Source organism: Adiantum capillus-veneris, chromosome 6 (genome assembly GCF_014529385.1).
Source record: "Adiantum capillus-veneris isolate H3 chromosome 6, ASM1452938v2, whole genome shotgun sequence".
NCBI classification, from domain to species: Eukaryota; Viridiplantae; Streptophyta; class Polypodiopsida; order Polypodiales; family Pteridaceae; genus Adiantum; species Adiantum capillus-veneris.
The window spans coordinates 76934981-76948946 of NC_140936.1; the positions used below are offsets into that span (position 1 = coordinate 76934981).

General features: G+C 45.2%; 1 protein-coding gene across 1 annotated transcript in view; it reads right to left on the reverse strand.

Annotated features, from left to right (window-relative positions):
* The window catches only part of LOC147455727 (1,4-dihydroxy-2-naphthoyl-CoA thioesterase 1-like), a 60807-nt gene extending 51199 nt beyond the window's left edge, over positions 1-9608 (reverse strand). Inside the window, exon 1 of the mRNA XM_086514423.1 lies at positions 9357-9608. Within this exon, the coding sequence (XP_086370549.1) occupies positions 9357-9515 (159 nt within the window). The 5' untranslated portion in view covers positions 9516-9608. The remainder of the gene's footprint in view (positions 1-9356) is intronic.
* Positions 9609-13966: the final 4358 nt, after the last annotated feature.

The following is a 13966-nucleotide window of genomic DNA, read 5'->3' on the forward strand; positions in this document are numbered from 1 at the left end:
TTCTTGAGTCTCCGCCAAAAGAAATATCTCTCTACCCCTATCATGGTGGTAGCAATGCCGCGGTGACCCGTAAAAGGTGGACAGTGGCAATCAGTCATAACCTTTTCCCTCAACGGCTGTGTAACGCACAACATAGTCTTTTTCATCAAGTAGCCTTCCTGAAGGGAGTATCCCGCTACTGTCTCCCCATCTCGTATCCGTGTGAAAATATCTGCAAAATCTGTATCTGTGGCATACTGATCGACCATATCCTCGAAGCTTCTATGATGTATCGCGGAAATAGCCAGAACCAACGGTTTTCGAGACAAAGCATCTGCCACCACATTCTTCTGTCCCTGCACATGGACAATCTAGAAGTGGAACTGTGACAAGATGTTCACCCACCGCATCTGCTTTTCCGAAAGCTGCTTCTGTGACAAGAAGTAGCGCAAACTCTGATGGTCTGTAAAGACAGTAAAATCCGCTCCGAGTAGGTAATGCCGCCACTGAGTAAGAGCGTGGATAACCGCCAAAAGCTCTTTCCCATAGATCTGTGCTGTCATCTCCGGCCTAGAGAACAAACGACTCTCGTAAGCTATGACATGGCCTTCTTGCATCAAGACCGCACCCAGACTACGACCACAAGCATCACAAAATACTTCAAATGACTTCTGCAAGTCCGGCAAAGTCAAAATAGGTCCCGTAGTCAATTTCTCTTTCAATGTCCGAAAGGCAGTCACCTCTGTGGGTCCCCACGAAAAAGGTACTCCTTTCTGTGTCAAGGTATGCAAAGGGGAAGCAACCTCTGCAAACTTTCGTATAAACCGCCTGTAGTACGAACACAGTCCCAAGAAGCTTCTAACTTCATGGACATTCCTCAAATCGGGCCAATCACGGATAGTCTCTATCTTGGCGGGGTCCATTTGCACTCCTGCTGCTGACACAATGTGTCCCAAAAAGTGTATCTCTAGTAGGAAAAATTCACTTTTCTTTGCATTAATCACTAGCGTGTGATCTCGTAATGCCTGAAAGACTTGAAGCAGATGATCTCTGTGTTCTGCCTCATTCTTGGAGAAAACAATGATGTCGTCAAAGAAAGTGCCAACAAATAGCCTGTACTCTCGAAAAATCCTGTCCATCATCCGGTTAAATGTCGCAGGAGCATTGGTTAAGCCAAAAGGCATCACCAAAAAACTCAAATAACCCAAAAGTCGTCCGAAAAAACTGTCTTGTAGACATCTCCTGGCGCTATCCTGATCTGATAATATCCACTCTTCAAGTCAATCCTGCTAAAGAACGAGGATCCCTGTAACTTGTCGAGTATATCATCGATCCTAGGAATCGGAAATCTGTTCTTGATGGTGATTTCGTTGAGAGTGCTATAATCGATGCACATTCTCTAAGATCCGTCTTTCTTCAAAACCAACAACACTGGAGAGCAATACGGTGAAGTACTAGGCTGGACAAGACCCTTTTCCAAGAGGTCTTTCACTGAGTTCATAATCTTTTCATTTTGTACTCGGCTCACACGATAAGGTGGCCGATTCGGTGGCATGCTTCCAAATTCAGATCAATGGTATGATCTTCAGGCCCTCTCAAAAGCAATCGACATGAGCGTGGAGAAAAAAATCTTCGCGTTCTTTTGATCAGGTCAAAAGATATTCAACCTTTATCCAACGTTCAATTCTCCCAAAAGAATGAGTAAGAAAACTGAAGTTCATCAAGTACAATCTCTAAGCCCTTCATTTATCAAAGTCGCTTTCTCGGCCCGGTAGTCAACCACAGCGTAGTTCTTGTGGTACCAAGGGATCCCGAGTAGAACGTCACTCGCATGCCCTGAACACCCCTATCATTGCAAACGAAGTTTGCCAATGCTCGGTGTAATGGCAACATCCCATCCGGGTGCCAGTCGAAATACCTCCGCCTGTGGCATCAGTCTGTCGGGCGTAGTTCCAAATCGAGCCGCCAATTCCAAGTGAAAAGAAGTTGGCCTTGGCTCCTTCAAAAGAGCTTCCTGATCCTTCACTTTGCCCCGAAAGCGGCAAAGTTTGTACTTTCATTCATTAGATTCGATGCAGGTCCCACGCCATGTGGTACCAGTTCTACTTTTCTATCTGCCTTTTCTACCACATTCCTCAGCTGCTCTCGAACTCTCAGACCTGTCATCGTCTTTATCATTCTGTTCTTTCTGTGCCTTATCAGGGCACTTCGCGGAAATATGTCCATGTTCCCCGCATCCAAAGCACTTCCCCTCTCTGATGAAGCGAGCTCTCTCCTCAAGAGTAAGCTTGGGTCGTGTATCCTTTTTTTTCTCTGGGTTGCTCTTTTTCATTCTTCTTTCATTCCAAGAAGTCTGTTCGGCTCGTTGTGTCATGGCCTCATCTGTGGGGTAGGTCAGACTGCCAGAGTGAATGGCAAAGCTCCGCTTCGCATGACTCATCAACTCCTGAATAGAAGCTGACTTATGTTTCAAGCAGTGATCTCGGATCTCTGTAGGTAGACCCAAGGTAAACCGCTCAATCTGTTCTCTGAACGAGATCTTCTTGAATGAAGAGGCGGGTAGAAAAGAGCTCCAGAATCTTTCACGATAAGCATTGATTGTATCTTTCTTGGTCATCCGAAGATGGTTCCAAGCAGCTCGTACATCTCGTTCATATTCTTGCGTCAACCAAGAAGAAATAAAAAGCTTCTTAAATTTCAACCATTTAACTGGCGCAGTCTTGTTTAAAAGAAGCGTGGACCACCAAGTACGAGCATTCCTCTTAAAGTAAGAGGCAGCTCTCTGAATCTTGGAGTGCTCTGAATAGCGTCCTCCCGCGAAAGCGATGTCAAACTGTTGTATAAAAGACAAAGCCTTCGAAGCATCTGAGTATCCTAAAAAGTATCAAACTTGATCGAGTGGCCACCTTCCTTAAACTCTCGGACTTTCTTGCTTTTATCTTCGAGAAAGTCATACTGGTTGGCTTTGTAAAAATTCTTCTTGTTCGCATAAAACTTTCCGTCATCGGAATCTGAGCTATCTGTAGACGAGTCCTCAGTAGAACTGTCAGTCTCTGGGCGAGATGTAGCCTTCTTTGCCATTTTCTTGCCCTTTCCGAAGCTTTGTTTCTTGCTTCGCTTTTTGCTTTTCCTGTCTTCTTCGCTCGAGTTTGAAGAGCTAGAAGAACTGTCAGAAGAAGAAGAAGAAGAAGAAGAACTGGGTAGGCCTTCAAACTTGACGTGCTTCTTCAGTTTCTTTGCCTTGTCAAATGTCGACCGACGACCCAAATATCCCGGGAAGTCAGTCCCTTTCTTCTGCTTTTTGCCGTGCTTTTTGTCCTTCTTTTGCACGTCGAAAAGCTGAGAAATCCATGCATCAACCACGTTCTCCAGTTCCTTCTCCGTATATTTCTTGGAGGCAGAAGGTTTCTTGAGAGCGGGTTTCGGGAGTGGTGTTGTGGTTCTCTGCCACTCCGTCTGTACCTCTTCCAAAGAGGTCTGGTTCATATATTTTGCCATCTTCGGATCCTTGGCAAAATTGAGCATCATCTTTGTTGCATCGCCAATCAATTGACGACGCTCCATCTCTCTTTGCTCCGCTTGAGTAGGCCGAGGCGGGCCATACTCTCTGTCTGAATCTTCGTTGTGATCCCAGCCCGCATCTCCAGATGCAGAGGGAGTCGACTGATCATTGCCTGAAGCCATAGGTGCCGCGAAAAAAAAATTCGGAGATCGGATTTCCCGTAGAAGAGAAATCGGCCGTGCTCTGCTACCACTGTAACAGACTTGGACACTCCAAGTCAAGAACCAACCGCGACAACACCAAATAACCACTTCAAAACAATTCACAGATCACAATAGATTTGCACTGGCCCGGCGGAGTTCCGTGCCTAGAGATATTGGCCCCAAAGACTGGCGCCCCTTTCGGTATTTCTTTTTATATTAATCAGATCAAAGTACAAGAGAGTGGCTAGGGTTTCACTCTCAGACTCTACGTCCAGATGCTCTGAGAAGTGAGGCCCTCACCACTAATTTAAAGGTTACAAGGGATGCCCAAAAGCAGAGCCCCAAAAGCTTCAAATCAAAAACAATTGCTCTCTCTCTCTCACAAAGAGTCAAAACATGAAAGCAAAAGCATTCTCTCTCTCTTTCTCATTTAAGTAGAGAAAAAGCGAAATTTGCGTCGCTCATCATTTTCCAAAAAAAAAAATTTAGTAATCCGTCCCCGCGATTTCCGAAAATTAGGGTTTTTGGCAAAAATTAGGGTTTGCAGGAATTTTAGGGTTTCTGCTGTCCGCCACGTCATCACTTTGTGACATCTCCTGTGCGGAGAGCAATCGCTACTGCTTTGTTGAGATCGATTGGATCAAGTATCTCTACATCAAACTTGATATACTTGTCCAGTCCAGAAAGGAATGCCTCTTTACGCTCCGCATCCGATTTGCGTAATTGAGTGCCGAGCTGCAAAACACGATTAGAGAAAGACATGACTGGCATACCATATTGCTTGAGACCGCGCCAATCGTCCTTCAAGCATGCGAGGTACTGGGGTGGCATAAACCGCGCCTTGAGCTTGTCTTGGAAGTCGGCCCAATTGAAAGAAAGGGGCACGCCATCCTCGGCTTCCTCTAGGTGCGCGGTCAACTATGCCTCTTGCCATGCGTGGTACCAATTAATGGCATCCATAGAAACAAGGGACGGGGGGACGCGGCCCTAAACAGGCGGGACGTGACGGGGGACGTGGAAACGGGGGACGGGACGCCTATTTGAGACGAAGGGACGTCCCTCACAAGGGACAGGGGCGGGACGCGGGTCGGGGCAGCATGGGACGCGGGCAGGGGACGTTTTGGGCCAGTTTTGGGGGCAATAGTTTGCTATTTAAGGGCACACAAGGGAAGGCCTTGGCAAGCCTACCCTTCTAACTTCTAAGTGCTCCCGAGTCCCATGGGCAGCGGGCCATCATCCATGCCACATGCGCCATCTCTCTCTCTCTCTCTCTCTCTCTCTCTCTCTCTCTCTCTCTCTCTCTCTCTCTCTCTCTCTATATCCATCATTATGTTTTGCCCTTTGGCAAGGATGATTGATGATTGATCACCACACCAACGGTGTCGCACACGCCGCATGCCCTTTGTTATATTTTGATATTATGTAATATGAGTGCAAAACCCACTTTTTCTTTGTAATCTTGTGCTCTTAGTGTTCACTGTTGTCTCACTATTAAATTTCCAAAGAACTAGTGTTTTTTAGAGCGCGTCCCCTGTCGCATCCCCCATCCCCTATTTTGCCACGTCCCCATCCTCAGTATCCGCCATGTCCCCATCCCCGTCCCCATGTGACTATGATGGCATCACCGGCAAGGTACATAGCTACCATCAAAACCTTGCTATTTCCTGTCTTCTTAGTTGTCGCAAAATAAGCATTAAATTGATGCAACCAAGAATGAACAACTGTAGCATCCATCTTACCATCATACTTACTGAAAGTCAACTTCTCGGTGACGGGGTTGTTGGAGTCTGAATCTTGGCTTGCGCCACTTGATGAACCTCCAACATCTTTGGCCGGCTCGGGTTTCGAGGTGAGAACCTGTCGGACCAACTCTTGCATGCGTAGGTCTCTCTGCACCTCACGCTTCACCTCCAAGGTCATTCGTTTTTCTTCGGCCGCCAAGCACGCTTGCTCACGCTCAATAGTTGTCTGTCCTGCTTCGGTCGCCAAGCGCGCTTCATCGCGCTCACGCTCCAAAGCTGCCTTTCTTTCTGCTTTTCTTTCTTTTCGTTCGTTGTCCGCCAAGCGCGCTTGTTCACGCTCGCGAAACATCCGTTCCTCTGAGGATGCCTGTCTTTCTAGGCGCTCACGCTCTAAGGTAACGCGTTGCACTTCTTGTTGAGCCATCGCAACGCGGTTCGCTTCTTGTTGTTGTGCCACCATGTCCATCATAAACTTGACCAAAGTCTCCATAGGACTTGGTACAATCCGTGGCGTAGATGGGGAAGGAGGAGGGTCCGAAAAACCTCCTTGATGGTGAGATTCTTCTTCGCTATTGTCATGCCCATCACCTCCATGCGAAGTATCCATTCCACTTCGGGTGAGGACCATACACTGAAGTCGTGGGTTCTTAAGTTCACAAGGAACTTGGGTTCTTGTGGGTCTTGGTTCTTGAGTTCTTGAGGTTCTTGAGGGTCTTGAGGTTCTTAAGGCTCATCTTTAGCTTGCAATCTATGTTAGAGAAGGATCTTCTCTTCACCTGAGTTCTGCTCTTTTCCGCGGGCGCACCCTTGGCGGCCTTGCGCTCACACCAAGGTTGCTTTTTCCCACCTCACATCGATTGGCCGGCCGCTAAGTGCACAATCCGCTCTCAATGAGTGAAAAGAGGCACAAGGGGAGGCTGGACAAGCCCTTCTTTCTTGGGTTACCTGTCACTCTTCAAAAACACGATTAGGAATCGACACGCCCAAGAGAACTTGGGTTACGTGCGACCGCAACAAGCAAAAAAAAATTATGTGGTTCTTTCCTTGAGTGATACAAAACACTGCCAAAGCTCTGATACCAATGTAAGGTGAAACGGAAATAAATGTTGAACTTTGCTCAAGATGAGTGCTCCGAACTGTGCTCAAGGTTCCTTTACTTACAGAAGGGAGAGCCTTTGAGGCCCTTAATGAGAGTGCAAGTGATCACAAACAAGTGGCAGACACTGTGCGTGAAGGTGCTGAGACTAAGAGATAGAGAGAGAAGAATACGACACCAAACAAGTTGTCAAACCCTCCTCCGAAGGCCCTTCTCTCGATGGCGAGAGAAGTCTATGCTATTGATTGCACAAATCTGGTACAAGATGCCGATGCAAGTCGAGAGGCTACGATGCAATGGTATCTAGGTTGTCGACGACGGCGACGGCGATGACGAGACTGAAATGCTAACTGCTGGAAATACGGAATCTACTACTGTCTGGGCTGCTGAAAAACGCTAAAGTTGCTGCTGATTGTGCTGCTGAAAACACTGTGTTCAAGTTGTTCAAAACGCTGTTTTGCTGTCCTTGAAAACGCTGATGTACTGGCTACAAAAACACTACCATGCAGAGCTGGAAAACGCTGTGGGTCAATGCTGAAAAACGCTGTTGTTGTTGGCTAAAAAACGCTGGTCTAAGGCCTTTGAAAATGCTAGATTTGCTGAAAATGTAGGCGCAGATATGAGGGGCTGCCTGGCGATGGACTGGCTGCTAAAAACGTTGGGCTTGCTTGAAGGAAAACGCGAGTTCTTGCTTGAGAGAGAGAGATTTGTTGTAACAGACTTGGACACTCAAAGTCGAGAATCTACCGCAACAGCACAAATAAACACTTCAAAACAATTCACAGTTCACAATTGATTCGACACTAGCCCGGCGGAGTTCCGTGCCTAGAGATATTGGCCCCAAAGACTGGCGCCCCTTTCGGTATTTCTTTTTGTAAAAATCTGTGTTCAAAGTACAAGAGTGCGGGCAGGCAGGCGCTCACACTCAGACTCTGCGTCCAGATGCTCTGAGTTGTGAGTGGCCTACCGACTTATTTAAAGAGTACAATGGGATGCTAAAAGCAGAGCCCCAAAAGCTGAAAACTAAAGGCTTTCAAAAGCACTTTAAAATATAAAGCTCTATCTCTCTCTTGCTTAGTGGACAAATAAAGCAAGCCTCAAAAAGCTTCAACGTGGGACTTTTCAGCCAACATCGCGTGGACCAAAAAACAACCCTCAGTTCCGCAAAAAGCGGGCGTCTGTACAAACTACCACGTGTCATACTTTCCGCCATTTCCAGGTTCTACGCCGCATTTTGCGGGGACTGTCGTACAGCCATGTCACGTCAGCTTTGTACTGTCCACTGGGACTATCCCAAACCTGAAGGGAATGTATGTGTGTACCGGGAAGCCATGTCACCACTTTGTGACACACCCCCCTCTAGAAAGCATTGTAATCGCCCTCGATTACGCCTGCAAAACAGACAGAAGCCATAAATTGTCTTAGCAGACACTGACTGTTAGTACCTACACACTAGGAACACACATCTAGCACATGTACCAATCGACAGTCACATCACACGACATCACAGGACATCCCTTGATCACAAGACATCACATGACATTCAACATTAATTCGGATCTTAGTGATTGAGTAGCAGAGTTGGGGAGATCCAGGAGGACCACGTGAGGCAATGCTCCCATGGCCCGCGGAGGTTGGGGTAGAGGATCAAATCTATATTGGCGAAATCTATATTGGCGATAGGAGACACCTTGTGAGACTCTCACCATGGAGGACATCGACACGATCATCCACCGACCGATGCGAGCCACCTCCGAATTATGACACACACATATCCACCATTTTGTATCTATCCTCATCGACCTTTTATATATATATATATATATATTTACCCCTCGGGCTCTGAATATCACGTTTTACAACTCCAGTAGTAGCGTTTCTGTTTAGTTAGTTTCTTTCTTTTAGTCCACACCTTGTATTAGATTCACCATGATGTAATTCTTTGGTCTCATAGGTCATTTTGGCCTTTAGCAAACATTAATATAACATTTCATTTCGTTTCTCTCTGTGTGTGCCATGATACATGGGTACATATATGCCACATAGTGCTAGAGTGGCGATTGGATAGCTTAGGGTCTCATCTCACAGACTAAAGATTGAGATTGAGCAAACAACATACATTCACAGACCAGAGCACATGCAAGGAATGTGGACGTGAGCTGGAGAACGAAGGAGTACTATGTATGTAGATATCAGAACATATGGGGTCAATATGCAACCCTTTTCACACAACAACCAAATGCAACCTCGTAATGAGTGTATTCAAAAATTAAAATAGCCTGAACAAATGGCAAATATTATTGACACGTAGATTGCTACACCGCCTTACGTAACTTATAATAAAGAGACTAGAGATAGCTAGGTCACTTCTTACTAGAGATTCAGAGTCAGGAGACTCTCCTCTAGTCACTCACACAAAAGTGCAGCACAACAATCACAGCTTGTGAACTTCTTTCAGAGAGCTACCTCATCTCAAAATGTATACGAGGGGTGAGGGGATATGCAATTGGCTAGCTAGCTCTGGGTGAAGTACGGCATGCGTAAGTGCATAGACAGTGAAGGGTCCCTGCTACTGTAGGGTTTGAGAAGTCCCCCTCTGTCTAGTTTGCTCATTTCGTAGTTGAATCCCTCAGGTGAGTCTCATGTCACTCTACTTTGTTTTATAGCAGGCTTACTTTCAGCATGTTTGTCCCTTTTGCTAGATACCTAGAGCCGAATTTGGGATCTAGAAGACATTCATAAATCAATCAATCTCTCTCTCTCTCTCTCTCTCTCTCTCTCTCTCTCTCTCATCGAAACTCTCTTCAAGAGAAAGGCTTAAGCATTCCTCTCACCTGGCAAGATTTTTCGCTAACAACGAAACGGCCTTCAACGCAGTCAGGGCCCATGCGCTCCATCTTGAAATCAATGAATTTTAAAGACTCCTCAAAGGGCTCGAAGGAAGGAGGAGAATCTTCTGCTTGCGTGGGCGTGCCATCGCCCACCTTCGCCATCGCTGAACAGAAATAGCAGACTCTCCCAGCTCAAGAGGCTGGTCAAAGCTATTGATTTTTACGCTTCATCGCGGGGATGGGATGTTATGAAAAGGCAGAAAAAAACAGCTTATTTCTATTTCTGTTTCTACTTTTCTATTCTACCCTTTCTACTTTCTGTTCTTATTAAGAACAAGGCCGTCACTAACTTGCCGACGGCGGCACTGCCTGATCAGGCCGAGACGGGAAGAAAGAGAGAGAGAGAGAGAGAGAGAGAGAGAATTGCTTATAGAGAGAATTTTTTGAGACCGAAAGCGACGAAGAGGGAAAGAGAGAGAGCAGCATACCTTACAGAGTACACTCCTTGCTCTCGTCTCTTCTATTAGAGTTTGCTGTTGTCGGCTTTTTTAAAGTGCCACTATTTTTATTGCAAGCATGGCTCCATCTTTAAAAATAGCTTTAAAAAGCCTAAAAGTTGTGTACAACATTTCATAGGCACCACTCCTATATCACTCCCTACAAGCAGGCAGTGCCAACAAACAAAAAATTACAATCACAACTCCAGGCACAGACCGTGCCATGAAGCACTGCCATAACCAAACAAGTTCATAAAGTTTAGGGTCATATAGGGATCCCTAAGCCCGATACAGATCACCAAGAGACCAAACAGAACATACAATCCAAAAGATAACCTAACCAACAAGAAACATTATGAACCATAGATAGTCGAAGTCGTACTCCACAGCGATTGCCACGGAAGAACCCTCATCTACCACATGAGATTCTTCCCCCGATGGAAAGCACCGGATGCAAGCCAAAAAGGGGCCCGATGTCCCCACCATCGGCCGAGCGGGCCACATAGTGGAAGCTGAGAAGAGACCGAACGTGGACCAACCACCATGAGCCGAATCGGAGCCAAACAACCACAGGCTTTTGTTTAGGGGATGGGAGGCGAACAGATGGAGGTAGTCAAAGAGGCAGCACAGAGATAGATAGATAGATAGATTTAATTATCATCCGCGGAGGTCAGATATGACCCATGGGACCAAAACAAAACATTATATTCGTTCTTCTGAGGTGTAGGCATTAGATACATATCAGTTAGGGAATGAGGGTAAGTCGGGGGGTAAAGGGAAAAAGAGAAAGAACAAGAAACAAAATCTAAGAGGGTTTAGGTGGAGGGGGAGTTGGCTTGGGATTTTGAAACTCTTGGATGATGGCTTTCCTGCCACAATAGACTGCCCATTTACCTTCTTTACGGGCTTCATGCACCTGCTTGAGCTTGCTTGCTTTAAGCTTGAGTTGATTTATGGTCAGTTCCTTGGCTATCCAAAGCTTTCTCCCCTTGAGGCGGTGGGATTGTCGTAGCAGGCTCATCCATTCTTCTTTGTGTGTGTGTGTGTGTGTGTGTGTGTGTGTGTGTGAGAGAGAGAGAGAGAGTCTCAACTCTCTCTCTCTCTCTCTCTCTCTCTCTCTCTCTCTCTCTCTCTCTCTCTCTCAGCCACAATGTGGTCTCTCCATTTCGACTCTCATCACCACAATTTGGAGCATCGACAGTCACTCATCAGCCACACACATATTACATGACATCTAACTTTGGTCCCATAGGTCATATTTGACCTCCGAGGACGATAATAAAATCTCTCTCTCTCTCTCTCTCTCTCTCTCTCTCTCTCTCTCTCTCTCTCTCTCTCTCTCTCTCTCTGAGATCTTGGTTTGCGTCAGGAATTTCTTGAGGCTTTGTGATCCATTCGTAGGATGAATGGAGTCCCCAAGAGATAGTGCTTCCATGTGTCTAGGACATGTAGAACAACTAAAAGCTCTTTTTCGTATACGCCCAAGACCCCTTCCTCGGCATTGAGACTTCGGCTCTCACATGCTATGGCATGCCCTTCTTGAAGCAAAACTGCTCCAAGGCAATCACCACCAAGCATCACATTGGACCTCAAATGGCTTTGAGAGACCCGGAAGCATAAGGATTGGTTGGGAGGTAAGCTTTTCTTTGAGCTTGTCAAAAGCATTTTGTCCTTTAGCAGTCCATGAGTACGTAACGTTCTTCTCTTGTTAAGTCATGCAATGGTCCTGCTATTTGAGAGAATTTTGTTATGAAGCGTCTGTAGTATGCAGACATACCAATAAAGCTTCTGAGTCTTACCGTGTGGCGAGCGAGATTTTTCGAGCGAAGGAAAATCCAAGCAAATGAATAAAGAAACCAATGGGCTTTGATAAGAAAGATGAATGAAGATCCTACTTTAATAATAGTAGGATCTCGAATCCCTAAGTAATCGTAGCAATATGATTGTTCAAAATTAGACTCTAGATTCTTTTGCACAGTTGATACTTGATGTCGAGCAATGAGAAACCCAAGCTAGTAGCAAAGCTATTACAAACCATGCAATGATCCACAACTACATTCAACACCATAATTTTTATTTTAACTTTAAATTTTACGGAGCAATCTAATGCAAGTCAACAATGCTCATACATCTACAAAGTTTCTAAACTATACTAAGAGAGAATTTCCATATCTTATACAAAAAAAAGAGAGATTTCTTTAGAGTTGTAAGATAACAAGTGGAATATTTAGTGGAATATAGAGAACAGCATGTCGTGCCTCTGCACTCTAATAACAACAAGAAATGCTATGGTTCTATCTCGTGACTATGAAGAGTCACACTCGTCATCAATAAAGACATTGCATCTCTGACACTTCTTGTGGGTGTCAAAATCGTATCGTATATCAGCAGCCATGGTTTTTGCAATCCCCTCATCATAAACTGGCAACACACTTCCATACGAAAAGAAAAAGATAAGTCTCACAATCCACATGCAAGCAATACAAAATCTACATCATAAAAGCACAAGAAATCTCACATTGTTGTTTGAATCATTATCCATAATTTTCAAATACTAAACAATGATACAAAAAAGTGACAAAATAGCATAAAAGTATGATGAAAACATAAAATAGGTGGGGGAAATGAAGTGTAAGGTGGACTCTCACTAGTCATCAAAGGGGTTGACACGCAAAGGCATGTCACCCACATCATCAACATCAAGAGAGATGGAGGCTCCCTCTCTGCTTCGCTTTTTAGGGCGAAATAATGGTTGCACATAATCTGAAATCAAAGTGTCATCAATGTCGACTACTGCACACACCCGCCCTATGCCTAAACATGCTGCCAATACGGGCGTTGTACCACATCCCAAGTCCAAACAAAGACCTCCAGGCCTACAAAGAAGCTCCACAAAACATGCAATAAAAGAGTGACTTCGTTGCAAGCCACCACGCCATGGCTCCTCTAATGAAGATCTGGCTAGAGAAGACTCTCGAAGATGGTGCATCATGTAAGAATCCAAAGGCTGCATGCCAAGACTATTGAATAGTGGGGTGCTCTCAACGACAAAGCAAGGTGGTTGCATGCCAACCCTATGCACCATAAGTAAGAGAGAACAATGACACTACACCACCACATAGACAATTAGAGGGCAATCACAATAATAATAACACACCAAAATGAGAAACAAACAAGATAATATGTAGAAGAGCATTACCTCGATCCGACCACCAAAGCTATTACCATAACCATAAGCTCCATGATGGAGGACCACAATGCGACGATGAATAGCACGACAAAATCTCTCAACCTAGCCAATGGTATCTCCTGCAAGAGGTTTCAAAAGTCACAATAGAAAACACACAACAAAAATCGACAAGTATTGTATAAAATTATGATTGAAGCAAAAACCTGCCATAGAGACCATGATCAACAACCACCCTGAGTCTGAAAAACTTGAATATGCAATTTGCATGCCTGCACGAACATGATCCTCGCTACAAATATCCCAAAGGGGTACAACAGGGGAGGCTAATGGGGAACCACCAAAGGGAAGATCCAAAAAAATAAAATCAGCAGCCCATGCGGCTGTTCTCCCACCACGCACGCACAAGGTCCCATCGAGGCGTGCACATCCCATGTGCTCATGAACACGAATCCATGCCGGATGTCGAACATCGGCCCTAAAATCAGCAGCAATGGCTCTATAGTCCCCAGAAATGGCCATGCATCGTGAGTTAGGCAATGAGGACAGAGAAGACAAGGGAGTATCAACAATGTAGACAAAAGAAATGGTTTTCTTTGCAACAATCTCCCCAAGAGGTACTGCGATACAAGAGGCTAAACAAAGTGACTTAACTCCAATAAATGAACGAAACAAACGATCGCATCGCAAGTGAAAGCTCACCATGATCTCCCTCCATGTTTGCATCCACCCTAGTCTCAACAATCACCTCCTTTCCCTTGCGAAAAGTATTTGTAGCTTGAAAAAAAGCAAAAAAACACAATATTACCGGTATGTATAACAAATAATTTTAGGAAAAAGAGAATTTAAAGCTCTTAGACAAATTATGTTTGAGACTGTTTTGAGTAACCATTTACCGGATATCACCTCATCCACTCTAAGAGGGAGAG